Source organism: Sinocyclocheilus anshuiensis, unplaced genomic scaffold, assembly GCF_001515605.1.
Source record: "Sinocyclocheilus anshuiensis isolate Anshui unplaced genomic scaffold, SAMN03320099.WGS_v1.1 scaffold313, whole genome shotgun sequence".
NCBI classification, from domain to species: domain Eukaryota; kingdom Metazoa; phylum Chordata; class Actinopteri; order Cypriniformes; family Cyprinidae; genus Sinocyclocheilus; species Sinocyclocheilus anshuiensis.
The window spans coordinates 508,563-531,138 of record NW_015536469.1 but is presented as its reverse complement, the minus strand read 5'-3'; the positions used below and the strand labels follow the sequence as shown (position 1 = coordinate 531,138).

The 22,576-nt window shown below is 38.2% G+C and overlaps 1 protein-coding gene across 1 annotated transcript in view; it reads left to right on the top strand.

Annotated features, from left to right (window-relative positions):
* LOC107698335 (ethanolamine kinase 1-like) overlaps window positions 1-22,541 on the top strand; it is a 26,036-nt gene extending 3,495 nt beyond the window's left edge. The window contains exons 2-8 of the mRNA XM_016499332.1: window positions 13,647-13,906; window positions 15,143-15,283; window positions 16,602-16,744; window positions 17,857-17,940; window positions 18,033-18,193; window positions 18,385-18,458; window positions 20,308-22,541. Coding sequence (XP_016354818.1) covers window positions 13,647-13,906; window positions 15,143-15,283; window positions 16,602-16,744; window positions 17,857-17,940; window positions 18,033-18,193; window positions 18,385-18,458; window positions 20,308-20,380 — 936 coding nt within the window. The 3' untranslated portion in view covers window positions 20,381-22,541. The remainder of the gene's footprint in view (window positions 1-13,646; window positions 13,907-15,142; window positions 15,284-16,601; window positions 16,745-17,856; window positions 17,941-18,032; window positions 18,194-18,384; window positions 18,459-20,307) is intronic.
* Window positions 22,542-22,576: the final 35 nt, after the last annotated feature.

Below are 22,576 nucleotides of genomic sequence, written 5' to 3'. Positions count from 1 at the left end.
GGAAACGATCTCTGCACTGCTGCAGACGCACCGCTCCTGAACGCACTGCCGGACCGCAACCGTGTGCAGTAAACGCTTTAATCCGTAAACATGAGCACAGAAAAAATACGCACCACGTATGCACCAGTATACATACGTATGTCTCCAGGAGAGCACGCGAGCGCTGAATGGTTAAATTGGCAAGAATTAAAAAGAAATGCAATTTATAAACTTTAGTGACTATGTGACACTGCCTCGACTGTGCAAGTGACAATTCCTGTCAACTGTGCAGCGTGCAAATTCAGCGCATTTTTTAGACGGACAAATATGACTGCTGCACTCGCGTCTCACACAAGAGATGTATAGAAAGCCATGCAAAGTTAAAACAGTTTAAACTTTTAGAAAACACGTCGCGAATTTGTGAAGGTTTATTCCTTTTCATTGCGTCTCATGTTTTTATGTTTTCATGTTTTAACAATGCATAAATACATGATGCTGTTTTGTTCATAATTGTTCGGAATTATATTTGATTTATATGAGTTAATTTAGACATAATGCACGTTTTTTTATAGACAGTTATTTCCTTGCGTTGACAATTTAATGTGCTGCATTATTTTGTTCATTGCGCCCTCCTGTGGCCTCGGGAAACAAGCAAAAAGTTTAACCTATTTAATCTGCGTATAAAACATTAGAAATGAGATATTTGTTTAATTTTTATTTTGTGTGTGACTGTTAAAACAAAAAAATATTTGTTGTTTGTCTCAATAAATTGAGTTAATTTAAAAATACAGTGGTTAATTTCTATTGCTCTTTGTTTTAAAAAATTTTATAAAATGTTTTAATAATTATCGATACCGAACGATATGAAACATTATATCGTTGATACATTTTTTAGCTATATTGCCCAGCCCTACGTGAACGCGTTAACGTTGACAGCCCTAATATAAGTATATATATAAAATAAATAAATTAAATATACATTTTATAATTTATTTTAGTGTATTTAAAAAGTCTAGTTCATGATCATGTGTTAAGGTCATCTTCGTCTGTACTTCAAAGAAAGTGTGTGTGTGTGTGCAAAACAATAGAAGTCTATGTAATGTCCCCATTTAGATAGCTAAGTAAACGTGTGTGTGTGTGTGTTTGTGTATTTAGGGGTGTAACGAAACGATATTCAAACCGAATGTAAGTTATGAATATAACAATGGATCTGTGAGACCGAAGGATGACCGTCACTAACGGTCTAAATTCCCCTACCCTCTTAGCAGAGCAGATGGCCAAGAGGAAAACTGTCTTCAGGGACAAAGCAAAGAAAATCTGCATCTGCCATTGGTTCAAAAGGGGGCTTAGTGAGATAGTCTAATACAAGGGGCAAGTCCCAATTTGGCGATTGTGTCCAAAGTGCAATTTGGACACAATCGACGAACTCCCTTCAGAAACTGACATACCAAGGGATGTCGGCCTAATGGCTGGCAATCAACCCCCCATGGAATGCAGAGATAGATGAGGTCTAGACCTTGATCGTACTGGCTGCTTTGCCTTGGTCTAGTTGAGATTGCAAAAAACTAAGAACAAGCAGCACAGAGCAGGTTACTGGTTCAACATTTGTACCCAAACACTGTTCTGAAAAGATTCTCCATTTACTGGCGTAATTAGCACGAGTAGATGGGGCTCTAGCATTGTTTAGAGTCTCCCGCACAGTTTCATCTAGCTGCTGAGGGATGGGCTCTGCAGGGGCCATACCCACAAGCGCAGGGCCATTGGGTTCGGATGCCAGATTTGACCATCCACTTGTGACAATAGATCCACTCGTGATGGTAGCTGCCACGGGTGACCCTGAATCAGCTGAACCATCTATGGAAACCATGGCCTTCCTGGCCAGCGTGGCGCAACTAGCAAAATCATGTAGCGACCTTCCCTGATCCTTTGAAGAACTTGGGGGATTAGGGGAAAGGGGGTAAAAGCGCACAATAAGTCTGTCGGCCATTCATGTGACAGAGCATCCAGGCCCAAACTGTCCTCTTGTATTGTACTGTTTCCGGGGATGCAAAAAGATCTACCTGGGCTGTCCCATATCGGGCCCAAATTTGGGCTACCACCTCTGTATGTAACCGCCACTCCCAGGGAAGAGGGCCAGTTCTGGACAGAATGTCGGCCGCCCTGTATGTTGCACCCGGAGTGTGGATTGCTCTCAGTGAGGACAGCCGTGGCCATGCCCATATTAACAGATCCGTTGCCACCTAAAGGCATCTTAGTGATTTCGTCCCCCCCCCGGTGATTTATGTGATAAACTGCAGAGGTATTGTCCGTTCTTATCAGCTTATGTTTGTAGCGTATAATCTGTAATAGGGCTTTCAGAGCAAGATGAACAGCCCTCAGTTCAAGCACATTTATGTGTTCTGATGACCAAGGGGGTTCCCATTTGCCCTGTACTGACCTGCCTTTCCAAACAGCTCCCCAACCCATCAGTGATGGGGTTCAGTGGGGTTCCCCTGCAAAGGAAGCTCTTGTCCCTCCAGGGAAGTAAGGCTCTCATGCAGTGTGATACCAGCAGTTTCTTCATTTGGTCCTCTTTCGGACGAAAACGAAAAGAGTTTAACCACCATTGCATAGGGCGTGCCCTCAGCAGACCTAAGGGGATTACTACTGAGGCTGCTGCTATTACTCCCAACAATTTTTGTACCCTGTGAGCTGTCTCAACCTTCCTTGTCTGAAAGTGATTTATTGCCTTCTCCAGGTTGTCTACTCTCCAGGGAATAAGACATGCTTCCATTGTAATGGAATTGAAATGCAGACCCAGGAAATCCACCTGCTGTTTGGGCTGGAGACTGCTCTTCTTCCAATTCACTGTGAACCCCAGTAACTGAATATGAGCTAGAACTTCCTCTGTGTTCCGAATCACCTGTTCTTGGGAAGCAGCACAAATTAGCCAATCGTCCAGATAAGGCAGGATTTTGACCCCGCGTAACTGAAGAGGAGCTAGGGCAGCTGCAATCACCCGAGTGAAGATTCTCGGTGCTAATGATAGGCCAAACGGTAGAACCGTGACCTAAAAGGCTTGGCCTTGAAAGGCAAAGCGGAGGAAGGGCCTGTGCTCTGGGCAAATTGGGACGTGAAAATAGGCATCCTTTAAATCCAGAGATGTGAACCATTCCCCTGCTTTTATGGATTGTATTACCATCTTTGTATGAGTCATTTTGAATGGAAGAACTTTTAAGTATTCGTTGAGGCTCCTGAGGTCTAGAATGGTCCGATGACCACCGTCTTTTATTGGCACTATGAAATAAGTTGAATAAAATCCAGTCTGCTGTGCGTCGAAGAGCACCTTTGAAATCGCTCCTTGTTGTAGGAGGACTTTCTACCTCTTCCACCAGTATGGATTTTAATAATGGGTCCTTGACAACAGTCATTCGGACTCTTGAAAAAGGTGGTGGGCGCCGTCAAAACTGCAGCCGGTACCCGTGGGTTATGGTGGATAGAACCCAAGGATCTGAGACTGCTTTCTCCCAACTGGCCCGCAAAAGTTGGGAGGAACAGTCGATGGCTGGCCCCTGATTCCTATGCAGGTTCCCAGGTTCCCTCATTGAGTTTCCCTGTCGGCCTCCTCCCCGGGACTGAGATTTTCTCTGGGAATGTGTGGCAGGATTTTGCCTTCAGCCGCGAAAGTCTTGCTGAATAATAGCTGGATCACTATTCGTGCGCCTAGACCAAACAGGATGTTGCATCCTCTAGGATTCTCTAAATTTCTGTCTGGGGGATGTGGAAGGTTTGTGACAGGCATGGACCTAAGGCAGTCCATGCATCTATTGCTTGTTCTACTAGCGGCATGTCCCCCAATCCAGTTTCCATTGGGTAACGGGCATTGGCCAACCGTCTACAGCCTGCATTAAATTGAGGCTTTTGAAATGGTTTCTTCCACTCTGTTCTCAACATAGAAGTATAATAGTCTGCCACTGGAATACAAGGTGCAGAATTATTCTGGGATATGCCTTCCCATACACCACCAACAGGAACTGGATCAGGCAATGGAGACTGCAGGCCAACAATCTTGGCGGCACTACATATTCTAGTTATAAGAGTATTTAAGGAAAAATCCTCCTTCATTGATTCGTTATCCGATTCTGCAGATTCTGAATGAGTTCCCTCACATTGGCTCCCTTTCCCCGACTGCTGTGTATCATCACAACGAGAGTGGAGTGCAAGAAGAGATAACACATCAGCATCTTTTGTGCCTTTCTCCGGACGGGACTGTTGCCCGACCGTTGGAACGCCTTCCTTACGAGGAGGTAGAGATGAGAAGGAGGACCGAAGAGCTTCAAATGGATCCATCCTCCGCAATAAACTCTGAACAGCTGCTAGGATCTGCAGTTGAGTGTCCGTATTATCACCTTCTGCTGGTGGAGCCGGCATTGGACATTTAGTCGCCTCAGCCACAATCTCACGGCTTGATTTGTGTGTGGAGTCATGACGATCACGTGAGTGTTTGCGCGGGCGCTTATGGCCGCGCCTGTCCTATGAACGTTCTCTCTCCCTACCATGCTCAGGTATAGAACTGCATGTCCTATTAGCACTGCGAAGTCGTTCATCTCTAGGCAGGTCACAAGCTGCAGAGCAGGGATTATCCACATCCTCTTTCAAATGAGCAATCCCCAAGCATGAAGGACATTCTCTATGCCCATCACGAGGGTCCATTGCTGAGTGACACAACCTGCAGCACTGCGAATCCATAATACCCTTGTACACCAGGTAAGCCACACACAACACGCTGACTGCGAACAGCAGTGAAATATATCAAGCTCACATACACAAGCCCCAGACCCGCACCAGTACGCAAACGTACTTAGTAGGCCTATATCTAGCCCCAACAACTGCGAACAGTGATATAGGGTCTAAGAAAAGATTACAATACTCACCAATTTTGTTATGAAGTATATTCAATAACCTACTGATGAGCAGTGTTGGGGGTAACGCATTACAAGTAATATAGAGTTACTTCCTTGCGTTGACAATTTAAATGCGCTGCATTATTTTGCTCATTGCGCCCTCCTGTGGCCTCGGGAGACAATTAGACCTATACAATAAAGACCTATTTAGTCTGCATATAAAACATTAGAAATTAGATATTATCTATTGCTTTGTTTTAAAAAAGGTGTAACAAATTTCAATAATTATCAATACCGTATTTCACTTAGGTTTATTTGTGTTACTAAAAATATCAGATTACTCAGTTGTCAAAATAATCAGTAGATTACTTGATTACCAAAATAATCATTAGTTACAGCCCTAGATTAGTTAAAATATTTCAAAATACAACTGCATTGTTTTACTTTTTGTAATTAAAAGACAAATATTTTGTCATTGAAAATTTCTTAAAAATAGTATTATAATATTGTCTCTTTCTAGTGAACCAAGTATCTGTATTTTGTCTCATCTCGTGAGCAATTGTCACACCCCTAGTAGTCTCAGCCTCAGACGTCACGCCCACGGAACGTTGGCTGAACGTCTAATGCATATGGCGCACAAAAATGGAAACACTTCACACTTCACCACTCACAGAATCTTTAAAATACGTCCCAGAGTTTTACACACCGGTCTGTTATTGTGGCGACATTTCCACGCCCTGAAACGTGACGCTGAAACGAAACGAACTGTGATTGGTTGTTTGACATGTCGGTCAAATGGCCTCATGGGCGGGCCTTGGCCAATGAAAGCTGCCATGAATTCCAGACCTTCAGACCGTCTGGCTACGCGAGACTACACCCCTAGTTATATAGCTCATAATTTTCCAAGTGTATGATATAGCGTTCATTCTTCAGGTCAACCATATATTCATGAAAAAAATCAGTTTGAATAAGAAAAGCAATAACTTTGCCATAGTATCCTTTCAAATGTTAAAGTTGCCACAGTCTTTGCATGTGCTGTCCCCCGCCCCGTCCCCTGGAAAAAAGTTCAGACTCAGGATTTTTATTTGCTTTAACCCCTGACCACTGTTTCGAAACAAATGATTCGCAAAGGTTTCAAAGCTTCACGAACCAGTGCTTCAAAAACGCTCATCACTACGAAACACCACCCACGGTACGTACCGTGATACTCTCTTGGCCTACCGCGCCCTCTGCTGAGGCACTTCAAATGCATACGGCCATGATGGTTTTGAATTGCTTCAATCACTTTGTGCAGAACAAATCTGTTATATCGGCTACATAAAATTATAATGAGAACACGACTGTAAAAAACTCTACAAATCTCGTTCATATATAATTTTTCTCATATAAGATTCATTTGGTTGAGTTACGCTGCAGTAAAGCACTTCATTGTAGGCCGTGGCCGTCTTCAGCATGTAGCGCGAGCAGCACAAACAACAATTTAGAATATTAATAACTATGATTGGGACTGTCATATGCAAAACATTATAATGAGAACACTATTATAATAAAACACTGAATTTTTAGAGTTCGCTCAGTTGCCGTGCTTCGCTGCAGGATTGCGGGCATTGTGCGTAATTCTACACATTCCCGCAGGTTTCTCATAATAAAGCGGGAAATTCCCACACACATTTATGCACTGTACCATGTAGGTTGAATCCAAACAGATTATCAGAGCAGATCAGTCATTTTAAAACTTTCTGTGAGACAGAATTTCACAAACGGTGGGAGTGATTAGTATTGAGTGGTACAGCATCTTCTCCCACTCTCTCAATCTATTAGTGCCGTGACCCGGATGGGAGTGAGGTTTAGGGGGTGAGTGTAACAGAGGCCAGCTGGTAGGTGCTGTGCAGGTAAACCTCACTCCTCTGATCTGAAGAGGCACACTAGCAACTGATGCTATAGGCTGCGGTCTTAAGCCTCATTGTTAGTGTGCCCGCCTCCCATGTAGGCGACCTAGGTTCAAGTCTGAAATTTTCTGGAAACTTTCCATGGGAACTTAAAGGGGTCATATAGCGGAGTCCAGCCTGGGGTCGTCACATGTGGTTGCCGCAAGCCTGTCCGCCGCCGCTCATTCAAGCCGGCCTCTGCTCACTATAGGCCTCCGGCCTCCACTCACTCTAGCCCGCCGTGTGACACTGTGTTTCGTTGTGAAAGCGAAACTACTTTGTTTGGTCTTCCAAAAGGACACGACTAGAAATCAGTGGTTAAGTTGTATTTACAACACTGTTCCAGAACAGTTCAACCTAAATATTCAGATGTGTCCAGCGCATTTTATGGAGGACTGTTTCCTGATCCTGGTAGAGTAGACTACAATGCCGGCTGTTCTGACTCACAGACTGTAAGTTTTTTATATTTAAAGAATTTGCCACTGACGATTCAAGCGCGAGTTTTGAGCAGTGTAGAGTAGCGTTTGTAGTTTGTCATTTCTCCGATCACAAATGCAGACATGGTTTTATGTTTACGCAGTGCAATGCAACGTGTAAAAAGACAGTATAAGTCATTATATCCGTAATTATGTCCCCACTGGATGCAGCAAATGCCTCGTTTATAATGGGTTTTAATGTTTTTGTCTCGTCGCTCCGGCTGGGACAAGGCATCACAATATGGCAAGGAGCGTAACATTTCCGTCACACGCTTGAGGTATTCGGCCAATCACAATGCACTGGATAGCTGGCCAATCAGAGCACATCTCGCTTTCCAGACCAATGAGCTTTGTAAAAATCGACGCGTTTCAGAAAGGTGGGGTATAGAGGAGAAACAATAATGTACAGTATGTGGAAAATAATGCGTTTTTTGAACCTTAAACCGCATAAACACATTTCATTACACCAAATAACATTAACAAAATCTTTTTATCAACATCATATGACCCCTTTAATCTGGGGAATTTTAGAAATATTCCAAGTTGGAAACTTCACAGGTATTTATGGGAATTCATTGGAAATTTGGGGAAATTTATAGAAACTGTGTCATATACAAACATAAATATAAACATTTTGTTTGGTCATAAGCTGACATGCATGCAAACTAATGCAAATTTTAAAAATGACATTTTTGGAACCTGTGATACTTTTTTCAGGATTCACTGATGAATAAAAACGTAAAAAGAACAGCATTTATTCAAAGAAGAAATCTTTTCTAACAATATAGTCTTTACTATAACTTTTTATCAATTTAACACATCCTTGCTGAATAAAAGTATTAATTTCTTTCAAAAGACCGATCCCAAACTTTTAAACGGTGGTGTATTGTTAAAAAAAATATTTCTATTTTAATTAAATGCTGTTCTTTTTTAATGTTTTATTCATCAAAGGATCCTGAAAAATATAAAAAAATATATTAAGCAGCACAACTGTTTCCAAAATTGATAATAAATCAACATATTAGAATGATTTCTGAAGGATCATTTCTACAGGATGTATCTGTAGAAATACATTATATTTTAAAGTACATTAAAACAGAAAACTATTATTATCAAATAAATGCAGGCTTGATGAGCCTAAGGGATTCCTTTTAAAAACATTAAAAATAGTAACTTGTCCAAACTTATAACCACTACTGTACTTCTGTATGATAACAGAAAACTGGCTAGCTGAAGGTACCAGAAAGAGCATCACAGCTTGAGCTAGCTTGCACATGATACCTAGCCTCATAAATTGTCAATGAAATAGTGCTAACTAGCTTACATTTTTCATATCTTATTTACTGGCTAGCTAGCTACTGTATAAACACATGTATAAACACATTTTGGATAAATTTGAATACCATAGAATAGATAAAATATATTTACTCAAGTAATATCAAAACTTACTTGAATGCCTGGAAAATGTGGGGGAATTCCCCCCTTAGGTGACTGGGGTATTTTTTTATTTTTTTTTTATCTCATCACCTAAATGTTTGCTCGGTCAGTGTATTTCCTTTTACAATGGTATAATTTTGTTGTGCAATAGCTTATACACCGCACAAAAAAGTTTTAAACATAAATGTATGTAATAGTTGACATTCATTGGAGAAATTATCTGTGCATGTTATGGAGGAATGCACAGTGCATGTAGGAGATGCGTCCTCAATAGTCCTGCTGTAAGTGTGCTGTGTGCATGTGATTGAGGAATGTGCAGGGTAGAAATTAAATTGAAATTGCATTAAATCTGGTTGTTTTAACTAAGATTATGCTGCAAGAGTTTTTTTTTTCAACTACATTTAAGTTCCCTGTTCCTGCAATTTTGCAAATTCCCAGTTTATTCCCATTAATTCCCATGAAAATTTTCCAGTCTTGAAAATTCCAGGAATTTTGCAACCCTAGTTATTGCATATTTGATTAAAATCATTTCCTTATTGTTTGGATATTCCATTTTATTTATCCATGACACATGTATTTTTATATGTAGACTAAGAAATGTTGTCCACTGACTTGTTTGCATTATTTAGGCATTATTTTATTTTATTTGTAATTTTTTTTTAAGGCAATAGATTTTTTGGTAACACTTTACAAAGCAACAGTTTTTAAAGTCTCATTTGTTAATGCATTAATTAACATGAACTAACAGAGAGCAATTATTGATATTATTATTAAGTTAAAAGTGAATCTAGTATTCTTTAGCATTGCTGGTGCCATCCCGTGAACCCTACCTCCACACTAAACACAACCGAACCGTGGCTCCAAAACGGTGATATAAACTGAACCGTGGCATTGGTATATCGTTACACCCCTTATAGGAATATATATATGTGACCCTGGACCCCAAAACCAGTCTTTAAGTGTCATTTTTTTCAAAATTGAGATTTATACATAATCTGAAAGCTGAATAAATAAGCTTTCCGTTGATGTATGGTTTGTTAGGATAGGACAATATTTGGCCGAGATACAACTATTTGAATATCTGGAATCTGAGGGTGCAAAAAAATCTAAATATTGAGAAAATCGCCATTAAAGTTATCCAAACGAAGTCCTTGGCAATGCACATTACTAATCAAAAATTAAGTTTTGATATATTTACAGTAGGAAATTTACAAAATATCTTCATGGAACATGATCTTTAATTAATATCCTAATGATTTTTGGCATAAAAGAAAAATCTATAATTTTGACCCATACATAGTATTTTTGGCTGTTGCTACAAATATACCCCAGTGACTTAAGGTCATATATATAAAATTAGCTTGAAAGTTAATAATATTAAAAAAGTTAATATCTATTAGTTAAATATCTAAATTTGATCATTTAAAAATGTTAGGGATTTTAAAAAGTTTAGGATATGATTGTGTGTTAAGGTCATGTTCATCTGTGCTTTCATTATAGTGTCAACACAGTTGTGTTTGCATGTCCCCGCATTTTGACACCTCAATAAATCTCTTAAGTACAGTGAAATGAGTTTGCTTAGTAAGGTGCATTGCCATCATGTAAATGTACTGATGTGGCATTTACATAAATATACTGTATATAATACAGAAATCAGATAAAAAAAAAAAAAACCTAAGTTCTTTTTGGTCACACAGGTGGTGCCAATACATTTTGTTGCAGGTCATGTTGTTGAAGTTTCTGTGTATACACACGGATATTTTACATAATGATCAATCTGGACTATGCTGGTGCAACAGTTACACATTTTTCTTCTTTTGTTCTTGACACAGGTCACCTCTGAATGAGAGGTTATCCCCCACCTGGCGTTCTGCTTTGAAACTAGTTGATCTGATTAGATTGACTCGACCCAAAACCACGTTTGACTTAAAAGTGATGACCCTATTCCATTTGCGTAATCGGATCAATGTCTCCCGACTTCATCAAAAAATAACGTTGATTTTAATTTAGGAGGATCACAATCTTCACACAGTTATTAATAGTAATAAAGCAAACCTCCCTTACTGTAGCCTATGAGGTAGTTTATCCTAATGCAGCTGATCAGACTCGGTGGAGTCACACTTACTGTCTGGCCTGATGTCTCCACCCATCGCCACATGGGCTACACACTTAACACAACTATAAACTTTGCATTATTGCACCGATTGTCAGCCTTATCCATCATATCTCTTTGAGTGTTATCATTTATGATGTGATGGGAAGTGAAGGTTACTATTGTACAGTGTTATTATTGTTTGTTTGTCTTTTGGCAGAGACCGCTTGTCCCATTTATGTATTTATACAAGCATAGCAGACTACTTACATAAAATGCATATTAATATCAGTTGTCACTCTATATCTCCCAATAATGTCTTAGCAAGATGTTTAAATGCTTAGTTTTATGATCACACTCTGGTTTTTAGTTTGGGTCAAAATATAGCTATAATGCAATGCAATACAGTGATGATTGAGAGATGAACAAGTAAACATTCCCCAAAAGACTGATGTATCATATTTGAAACTCTCATTTTAACATGATTTGCTATTTAAAAAAAGATGAAGTCAAAATTGCAATTATATACACATTATATATCCCCACACTACTTTTTTCAGGAAATTGATGACATATGATGCAAACCTTCTGATTCCTTTATAAGTTTCTAACTCATTCCTTTCAAAAGCCCTTGTTGTGAATTCGACAAAACGTCAACTAAGCCAGCCAGCTAGATAATGTAACCTTGGTCACTTTCAAATCTCCAGAATGCACAACAGTGATATTCAGTTTATCTAAATTTGCATGAGACAAAAACACATGGCCCAAAACTCTTACACTGACCCATCCTTGGTCCTGGTCCTAAAAGATAAGCTTAATTTTCATATTTTATTCTTAAGATTTTAGGGTGACTACTGTTGGACAATAACATGAGTTGTGTTTGCTACAGGTTTGAAGCCAGGATGAATGAACCTAATCCCGTTCGACCTCCATGCGGGTGGCATGGCACTGTTTACAGATAGCCAGCATAGTTTTCATCAATGAAAAACACGCATTGTGCCCAAATGTATTGTTCACAGCTGCTTTGGTACAGCCGTTTGAATGAAGCCAAAATGCTCAAAATAAAGCTCCTCTGTTGGCACATGGCATACTGATACCATTCATCAGATTACAACAAGATGAGCTCTGGCGTTCCAGCCGTTTAGGAGATCCGCACGGTCAAATGACATAGCTGAAAGAGTTCGACGTTGTGTTGTGGTTGACCTAGGCTCAACTGTAAACACTGACCATTAAATCAGTTTTTAATATTCAAACTATCCTGCATTTGTTCGTATAATTATGGAATATTTGCTGTCAGCAATTTATCTTGAACCCATTTACTATTGAGACACATTATAAGATATAAGTGTATAAAACAACACTTAGTCAAAACGGCACCTGCTCAGAGTTGAATTCATCCTCTGTATGTTGACCAGTCATGTTTGTACATTAGTCATTTCAGGAATCTCAGAAATGCATTGGTGGGTGGCAAGGCCGGTGCAGTGAATTGTGGGATACATTGCTACAAACACAAAGCATTTTAAATCTTGCCAGTTTATCATATGCTCCATTGTGATTGACATTTGAATTTTTTTAAATAGCCTATTTGTTTCTTTAAAGAACTAGTTCACCCAAAAATGAAAGTGCTTAAATTTACTCACCCTCTGGTCATCCAAGATGTATCCAAGATTGTTTCTTCATGGGATCAGATTTGCAGAAATGTAGCATTGCATCACTTGCTCATCAGTGGACAGTCATGCTGTTTGTACATTAGTCATTTCAGGAATCTCAGAAATGCATTGGTGGGTGGCAAGGCCGGTGCAGTGAATTGTGGGATACATTGCTACAAACACAAAGCATTTTAAATCTTGCCAGTTTATCATATGCTCCATTGTGATTGACATTTGAATTTTTTTAAATAGCCTATTTGTTTCTTTAAAGAACTAGTTCACCCAAAAATGAAAGTGCTCAAATTTACTCACCCTCTGGTCATCCAAGATGTATCCAAGATTGTTTCTTCATGGGATCAGATTTGTAGAAATGTAGCATTGCATCACTTGCTCATCAGTGGAATGGGTGCCGTCAGAATGAGAGTCCAAACAGCTGATGAAAATATCACAGTAATCCACACAACTCTATCACGTTTATCAATTCATATCTTGTCAAGTGAAAAGCTGTGTGTTTGTAAGAAATTAATCCATTAAGGCATTTTAACTTTAAACTGGCCAAAATATGAGTCCATATTCCATAATAACGCTATTGTCCTCTCACATCAAAATCCACCGACATATTGGTTTAGAACTATTTTCACTTGTAAACAGTGCTTGATCTGTGCACTTTTCTCTCCTGATTCAGACAAGATAACTTTTCCACTGTATATAGCAATATTATGGATAGAGGACTCATATTTTAGCCGGAAGCAACGGTTTGAAGTTAAAAACGTCATAATGATGGGTTTGTTTCTTACGAACACACAGCTTTTTGCTTTGCATGACATTAACTGATGGACTGGAGTGGTCTGAATTACTTGTGGATTATTGTGATGTTTTTATGAGCTATTTGAACTCTCATTCTGACGGCACCCATTCACTGCCGAGGATCCATTGCTGAGCAAGTGATGTAATGACAAATTTCTCCAAGTCTGTTCCATTCCAAATAACAAACTAACTCCTCTACATGTTGGATGGCCAGAGAATTGGTACATTTTCATTTCTGACTGATCAACATGCAGTTCTTGATGCATGAAATACACCACGTTACAGAAGTAAAACTGGTTATGAATGCCGTTTCAAGCTGACTGTAAAGTTTATGCATCCTGCAACAAAAAGTAGCCATGATTGTAATCTGTACTTATGTGTTTTTGTCCCTTCAGCTTTTCACAGATGGCACAACTAACAAACTGGTGGGGTGTTACGTGGAGGACTGCCTTGACGATGTGGTGCTGGTGAGGGTGTACGGCAACAAGACGGAGCTGATCGTGGACCGAGACAACGAACTGAAGAGCTTCCAGGTTCTGCACGCCAACGGTTGTGCACCCCGACTTTACTGCACTTTCCAGAATGGCATCTGCTACGAGTTCATGCAAGGACGTGCTCTGGATACTCAAGACGTCAGGGACCCCGTGTTACTCAGGTGCGTCCGTTCAGCACGAGGTACAAAATAGAAGGATCCAAATGGGTGTTCGTTCTAAAAATAACACATCTATTTGGTCTTTTGACTTCGGCATTTGGGTTAGAACACAGAGTACTTCACTCTGATTTTAGCTTAAAATACTGTGTCTATTTTGGCCTTTGTGACTATAATAAGGAAGTCATTAAAACTGACCTTAGCTCTTTTACAAAACCTTATGCTACTTGCATTTTTGTAATTATACTAATTACATAATTATACCTGACTTGTCCAAATTGTCCAAAGATACTATCCTTTGATAAGAGAATCCCAAAATGTATTGCAATGAGTTAAAATTAATTAAAAAGATGTAATACATCAATACTGAAAATGCTTAGTATACACTAGCATTCAGATCTTTAAGATTTTTAAAATGTTTTTAAAATAAGTTTCTTATGCTCACCAATTATTTGATAAAAAAATCAAAATATTAGTACAATTTAAAGTAACTTTTCTATTTGAATATATTTTAAAATGTAATTTATTTCTGTAATGGCAAAGCTGAATTTTCAGCATCATTATTCCAGTCTTCAGTGTCACATGATCCTTCAGAAATCATTCTAATATGCTGATTTGCTGCTCAACATTTCTTTTCATTATCAATGTTGAAAATAGTTGTGATGCTTACTATTTTTGTAATATTATAATTTTTTTTTTTTAATATATATATATATATATAGAAAACTTTTGTAACAATAAATTGTCTTCACTTATGATCAGTTTAATGCATCCTTGCTGAGTAAAAGTAGAATGAATGTACCGTTAAAATGTAATAGGTAGAATACTAATCACTATTGGTAAGCGATAGATTTATGCCAATGAATAAATGTTAACTAGTTGGAGTATCACTATTTGAAATAATTAAATAGAAACATAATTTGTTGAAAAAGAAATAACAAGAACAAAGCTGACATAGTAGGCACCCTTTGAAAAAAATGTCTTTAAATATTGAAGAATGGTTTGTGCAAACATTCTTTATATAGTCTAAGCTAACTGCAAATTTGGAGTGAAGTTCATGTGCACTTCATGAGGGTCACGTAATCTCCTTCCAGGCACACAGTGAACCGTATCAAAATCTACACCGGTGACCCTGGGCTAATGTCCATGTTTCCACACAAACAGCTTTTTCCAGGCATTGTGTTTAAGCTGAAATTGAACATTGCCATTTTGACCAACGTCTTCCTTTGTTATTATTCGCAGACTGATCGCACGAGAAATGGCCCGCATTCACGCCATCCACGCACACAACGGCTGCATCCCCAAACCCAACCTGTGGATCAAAATGCGGAAGTACTTCTCGCTGGTGGCCACTGAGTTCACAGACCAAGCCTCTAACGTCAGGTAACCTTCAGAGAGTGAATCTTAAATGATCTCATTAAAATTCAAATTCTAACACAAACAGTTCACAGCTCAGAATCTGATTGGATGAGACCCATTAAAGCCATTTGAAACCTCCGTAAACTTTGATTTTGCTCAGACAGGTGTTTCGCAGTGCACAGATTGCTTCCGTCCATCTAATCTCATGCACAGAGCTGTTATGTCACATAATCATCTCCACTGTCTTCCTTAACAAAGATGCTCGCTCTTAAAAGCTGGCGGCTGTTTGCATCCTAACGTTTATCGGGAGCCAGAGATAATGCACATGCGAAGTCATTTACGTCATCAGCAGTCATTCGAGCATTCGTTTCATAAGAGTTTCTCTGATGGAGATTATGTTACTGCCCAAAGTCTAATAGGACGATTTCACGCAGTAGTTTGCAGTTACTTTATACAAGCAACAAAGCAGATCAGTACTGCTAGGTTTTGAGTGAGCCACTGCAGCACAAAAGAAGATTCTAGAAATAGCTCCTTAAGCCCATTACAAGGGGAGAGTGGGCACCATAAGACAGGCTTTCTCATTGGTCGAACTGGACGACTTTACCACTGTCTGAATTTCCTTTGTTAAGTAAAACCTGATGAAGTATTTAGTTGATAACACTTTACAATAAGGTTAAGTTTAAGTACATGAACTGACAATGAAAAATACTTCTAAAGCTTTTAGTAATCTTAATGTTGATTTCAGCATATAATAAAACATTATTAGTGTGTAGTGTGTTTCTTAATGTTATTTAATGGGCTTTCGCTAACATGAACTTATTAACTAAGATCAACAAAGGTGAATAAATACTGTATCAGATGTACTGCTCATTGTTGGTTAATGGAAGTTACAGTAGTAGTGTTAGCAAATTGATTTATTGAAGGTGTATTAAGCATTTATTACATTTTAAAACTTGGATGATTAATAATTTAATTGAAAAGTTCATTCAAAAGAGAATTTGAGCTTTGCAGATGAGATTTGAAGTGGCCGGCCACATAAATTTAATATATTAATGATGTTTGCTAAGGCAATTTCTATTACTCATTCTTGAGATTAATGATTTGAACAAACCCCTAACCATGAGCATTGAAATTGTATGTGTAACTCATCCTGCACTGTTTGATCTATGGTCATAAATGATACCTCGAACCCTGTGCCTTGTTTAGGAAGGGTGTGCAAAATTATGGGAACATTAATTGAACAAAGTTTAATTTTCCAGCATTATTCTTTTGTCAAACACTCTTGACTCTCTGTTTGTCATGTGCTTGAATCACTGATCTGTTTCTGTGTTCTCTGAACTAGAATTCAGCAGGAAGTGCCCAGTCAGGAAGTGCTAGAACAGGAAATGATGTGGATGAAGGAACACCTGTCGCAGCTGGGCTCTCCTGTAGTGCTCTGTCACAACGACCTGCTCTGCAAGAACATCATTCACAACACAAAAGAAGGTGGGTTTTACTTAAACACCATGACAGCATGAAATCAAACTTACATTTATAATAAATGTCCCTGGTCTTATTGTACACAAAAGTGTGTATTAAAAGCGAGTCATTTTTGGTATCAAAATCTTTCTCTGTCTCAGAAATGGCTTTTCTGTTCTTCTGGTGTAACCAGTCATGTGGGAGGGGGAACAATATTAATTATTTCATAGCCCACTTTTCATATTTAATTCAACTCCTAGGGATGAGATTTTATTTATTTATTTTTTTTTTTTTTTGAAATAGGTATTTTTATGCTCACCAAGGCTGCATTTATTTGATCAACAAAAAAAGTAGTAAAAACGGTAAAATTGTGAAATATTATTACAATAAAAAAAAATTGATTTCTAATATGCTTTCAAATGTAATATATTTCTGTGATGCAAAGCTGAATTTTCAGCATCATTACCCCAGTCTTCAGTGTCACATGATCCTTCAGAAATCATTCTAATATGCTGATTTGCTGCTCAAGATATATTTCTTATTATTAATGGGGAAAACAATATTTTTGTGGAAACCCTGATACCTTTTTTCAGGATTCTTTCATGAATAGAAAGTTCAAAAGAACAGAATTAGTTTGAAATAGAATTATTTTGCAGCATTATAAATATCTTTACTGTGGCTTTTTGATCAATTTTATGTGTCCTTGCTGAATAAAAGTGTTAATTTCTCTCGGGAGGAAAAACTTACTGACCTCTGTCTGAAACTTTTGGACGGTAGTGTCTATGTCATAGTACTCAAGTTAAATGCACTGTGAATGTCTTTTTCTGTTTTAAAATCTGCAGCTTGCAACGGAATAGCATACTGTATATATTGAGTGCTTCCAGATTTCTCAAACACTACTGCTGCTCCGTCCATGCTGCCTCCTGTGTTTTATTGTTTAGGCAAACATGAGATCCTGCATTTGGTTGAGCCAGAAGTTTACATGTTGGGACACTCAAAGAAAGAAATATTGACAACACCATAGAGCCGAAGTGTCTTTTCAACTAAGGCATTACATTTTGGGATTTCGTTTCAAAAATGCATTCAAGTCAAATTTTTTGTCTTATTTACTGCAAATAAACCTCTGTTGCTGTTTTCAGGCCATGTTCGGTGTATCGATTATGAATACTCAAGTTACAACTACCAAGCATTTGACATTGGAAATCATTTTAATGAATTTGCAGGTGAGCAGCGTTAAAATATCATTCACAAAAATACTCCTATGGGATTTGTTTTGCATTAACCTCGTGTGTGTGTGTGTGTGTGTGTTTATCAGGCATGAGTGAACCCGACTATAACCTTTATCCCAGTCGAGAGATGCAGTTGGACTGGTTGCACACTTACTTGCAGGCCTACAAGCTCTTTACCAAGAAAGGTGAAGAGGTGAGCCAGCTTGAACTGGAGACGCTCTACGTACAGGTCAACAAGTTTGCTCTGGTGAGTTTGCAGAGGATCAAAGCGGAGGAAGTTTTTTGATAATGCTGCATTTATGAAGTTGATTTATGTTTGTTTATTCCAAGGATTTGGATTTAAAAGCTTTTTGCATGTTGATTGGTGTAAGTGATATGTCTGTTTATGGATTGAGCTAGAAGACTTTTGCCTGAAGTTCTTGTTCTTCTGTTTGGCAGGCCTCACATTTCTTCTGGGGTTTCTGGGCCCTGATCCAAGCCAAGTACTCCACCATCGAGTTTGACTTCCTCGGGTAAGCAGCATATCCAGCTCAGAAAACCTTTCATCTCTGTGATGGGGAGGATTTATTTACAGGCATAAAGATCTTTATCAACTCTGACTGTGTTAAGAGAAATGGATATTAATTGCAGATAAAGAATGTACAGTAAGTGATATGTAAGTGACAGGAAGTGGTGACTACTAATGCAGCCAATACACAAGCAAGTTTTAGTTCCAGAAGATACTTTTGTAAGCTATATAAAATTGTATACTGGAAATAAATCCTGATATTGCCTTATTGGACAAATTAGACCAAATTCAGATATTTAAAAAAAAAAGTAATAATAATAAATACATTTTATTAAAACACACTAAAAGTGTGTGTGTATATATACGGTATATATATATATATACATACATACACACACACACACACACACACACACACACACATGCACATATATATGATTATTATTAAATAATATTACAAATTATGCATTTAATTTCTGCTTGAGAATTTACCCATTTTCTGCTCCAATTTCCATTCATGCATTTTTATTCTTTCATGTAAGTCAAAATATAATTTGGCCAAAGTAATTCTTGAGCAGAAACTGCTTCAAACCAAAGTTAATACCTAACTATTCACTAGACAGAATCACACGAGACCTGAAATGAAGCTGAGATCTCATGAGTTCATGGCTAAAATACCATGTCTATTGTCTTTGCACTTTAAAAATACATAAGATGTGAATCTTTGAATGAAAGTCTCAGTTGGAGGTGAAGGTCTTATATGAAGCTCTCCCACATATTGTAAAATGAATGTGGACTGTTATTTCTATTGCCCATAGAAACCAGTCAATGGTGTTTGTTTCAAGAGGTGAAAAGTAGATTTGACTGCAATAAGTTGCAGCCTGCTACCCTCTGTGACTTTGGCAATCGACCTAAACCGCACTCAAAATCCTCAGTGTTGTGTATCTGTAGCACAATGAAACTTTACTCAAGTTACTCTTTAGTTGGTTTTTTTGGAGGGGGTGAGTTATGTCATCCGTAGGCTGAGGATATTTTTGTAGGAATCGTGGCTCACTTTTATTAAACTGGCTCAAGTAATATATTCTGTAAACTTCCTACGTTGCCAGTTTCCAAGCAACAGGTCGTGGTTCCTCTCAGGCAGCACCTTTTAACAACAAATCACTGCCTGCGCATATGAGATCAGGAGGGATCCTACAGCCTGTTTAAAAAATCAGCCTTGTCGCATGTAGGGAAAGGTTAAAACAATTATGTAAATTTATTTAATCTTTTGGGTCTTTCAGAGTCAACAATTAACCAGGTCTTAAGTCAAAAATGCCACCAAAATGGACAAAATGCCGTTATGCCTTTTTAAATCTTATTTAATATTTGATGTATTTTTGGAATTCAATATAATATATAATCCAACACAGGGGCCATCAAATTATTTAAAATTGTATTTTTTGAATATATTTTATTTTAATCAGCATTTATTGTGCTATTTTGAAAATTATTTGCAGTTATTTTTGTATTTAATAATACATTTATTTGTATTATACTTGCAGTGTTGTGCTACAAACACAATAGATAAAACATAATACAAACATGATCTATAAATACATTAAAATGTGATAATTTTATGGATAACAGCAATAATTGGTCAAAACTATATTTAAAAAGTATTTGACATAAATGCGTGACATGTTGTATGTTTTTATTTGATTATAAAAATATCTACTTATAAAGGTAAAAACAAAATAATTATTGGGGATAATATTAATATAAATTTACAACTGACAATGCTTTCTTCCAATTCTATCCCATTTTTAATTTTGATTTTAATTTTAATTTCTGATTCTGTAATACCCTTTTCCTAGGTATGCTGTGCTGCGTTTCAATCAGTACTTCAAGACCAAACCTGATATAATGGCCCTGGAGATCCCCAAATGAGACGTCAAGATTGAGAGGACAGTGCTGGTATCTGCTGACCTCATTGTTGACCGTTTGACCATGGAATCAGAGGCCTTTTCAGTCGGGGCAGGGTATGGGGATACAGCAGGGGTGAGCACTGGGACCGCTTATGATTGGTTGACAACTTGTCTGCCAAGGCTTAGTTCCACAAATTCTTGATTCCTTTTTCAAACACCATGTTTCTCTTTGGGACTGAACTTCTAGTTCCCATGAAATGAGTGTGTTTATATGTTTTAATTACAATTTATTTATTAATTATTATTGGGCACTTGTTTTGCACCAAAGTAGTCCTTCCGCTCTTGGAGCCGACTTTGCTTTGGGGCTTCTTGTTATGGGTTTGGCGGTGTGAGAGCCATAGCAAACGTATGCAGATTTGCTGTTAAGGAGGCCTGTAGTGAAGTTTAGCAAAGATATATTGATACTGGGGGCGTTGACTAACACGAAACACCTCAGCCTGTAGATTCATAATGCTTTTGTCAAATGGTTGAGGCCCACTATTGTCTCTTTTGCGATGACAAATGCTCGAAGACCAAAAATGTGCTAATGCTTTCAGATTTATCTCACTGTGCAGTAAAGATGAGAAGAAATTGGGGTAATGGGTAAAAATCTGGGTTGTTAATACAAAAGTTTCCGGTTTAGAGCCAAGCAGGGGTGACTCAGGAACTAGATAGTTGCCAAGGTCAAAATCCTGTACTATTACGCACTTGAGCAAATTGGTTAAACCCTGCAATTAGTCACTTTGGATGAACTGCGTCAGCTAAAAGGCAAGTAACCAAGTAACCATTGAAGTCTATCTGACCTCACTCTATACATTCCCAAGAAGTCAGGGCCACGAGACCCCTCAGCCACATTTCCATCTATTTAGCTTTTATGGTTGTGAGGAGTTCCGTTGAATTTTCCACTCATCACAGGCTGTGGAATATTACCACCTGCCTCCCACTTCCCCCTCCTTCTCTCGCTCTCTGTCCTAAATGCGTTTGCATCACCTGGCAGAGCTCAAACTGAGATTTGAAAGTTATTATCTGCTCAATGATCACTAAGCTCATTCCTAATGTAAACCCCCTCCTTAAACGTCAATCTAATGGTTTTCCAAAACTGGAAACGGGGCAATATTTATGTAACAGTGTTGTGTAGTTTGATTCGGGTCACCATCTGTGAGGACTCAATGTCCTGGATCGAAAAGGACAGCATTATTTAAGGTCAGAAAATTAATTGTGGATTTAAGGATGTAATTGCCATTTCACTGGAGAAAGTCCTTGATGCCTGGACTGTCTGATTGCATGTGGTTTTCGGAGTGTTTTTCAAAACATTTTGAATTTCATCTAGTTTCAGTGCTGTTCATCTAAAATTCATTCACATTTTATTTCTTTTTGTGTATATTATGCCTTCACCCGAAAATTCAAATTACTGTATTACATGGTATCGAGAATCCAGTGGAAATTATTGAGAAGTATGACAATAAAAAATCAATAAAGCATAAAAAATGTGGAGGCATTAAAAGAAAATGGGGAGGAAAAAAATGAGCTAATGGAAACGTCAGACTGCCTGAAAAACAGATTCTATTTTCTTTTAATGCAAAATGTAATTTCTTAATTTCCCCATCACTTTTGTGATGAAATATGACCTGAATATGTGATTCCTCCATTGTGAGTCAGTACTGTATCTGTATAACTGGAATAACTGTCTGTCTGGCAGCTTCTTGAACCCAAATGTCATTTTCCTGACCGACCAGATCAGTCCCTAAACAATCAGTACAGCAGTCATTTTCAGAATGTCTCGAAACTGAAGCTAGCCGTTGCGTTTGAGCAGTGGGGTCACTGTGAAATCTCTGACTCTGTGTCAGGAGCAGGTTAATAATGAAACGCTCGGAGCCACAGGCAGCAACTGAAAGCGAGAGGCCCTTCAACAAAATCATGAATAATTTGTAGCCAATGTTTCTCTAATGAGTTGGAACTGCCTGATAGCTCTGTGCTAATATACTTTGTTCTGGTTTTGTCCACTCATCACTGCTTGGATCTGAAACTTGAATTGCAATTTTTAGGTGAATCTTGAGAAAACATTTCCATGTGAAATTTCACCCTACAATTAAAAGTAAAAGAAATAATGTTTTGCAAAATGCAGAAAATGCAAAAACATTCCCATTTTTGCAATGTTAAAAAAATACTGTGTGAACAT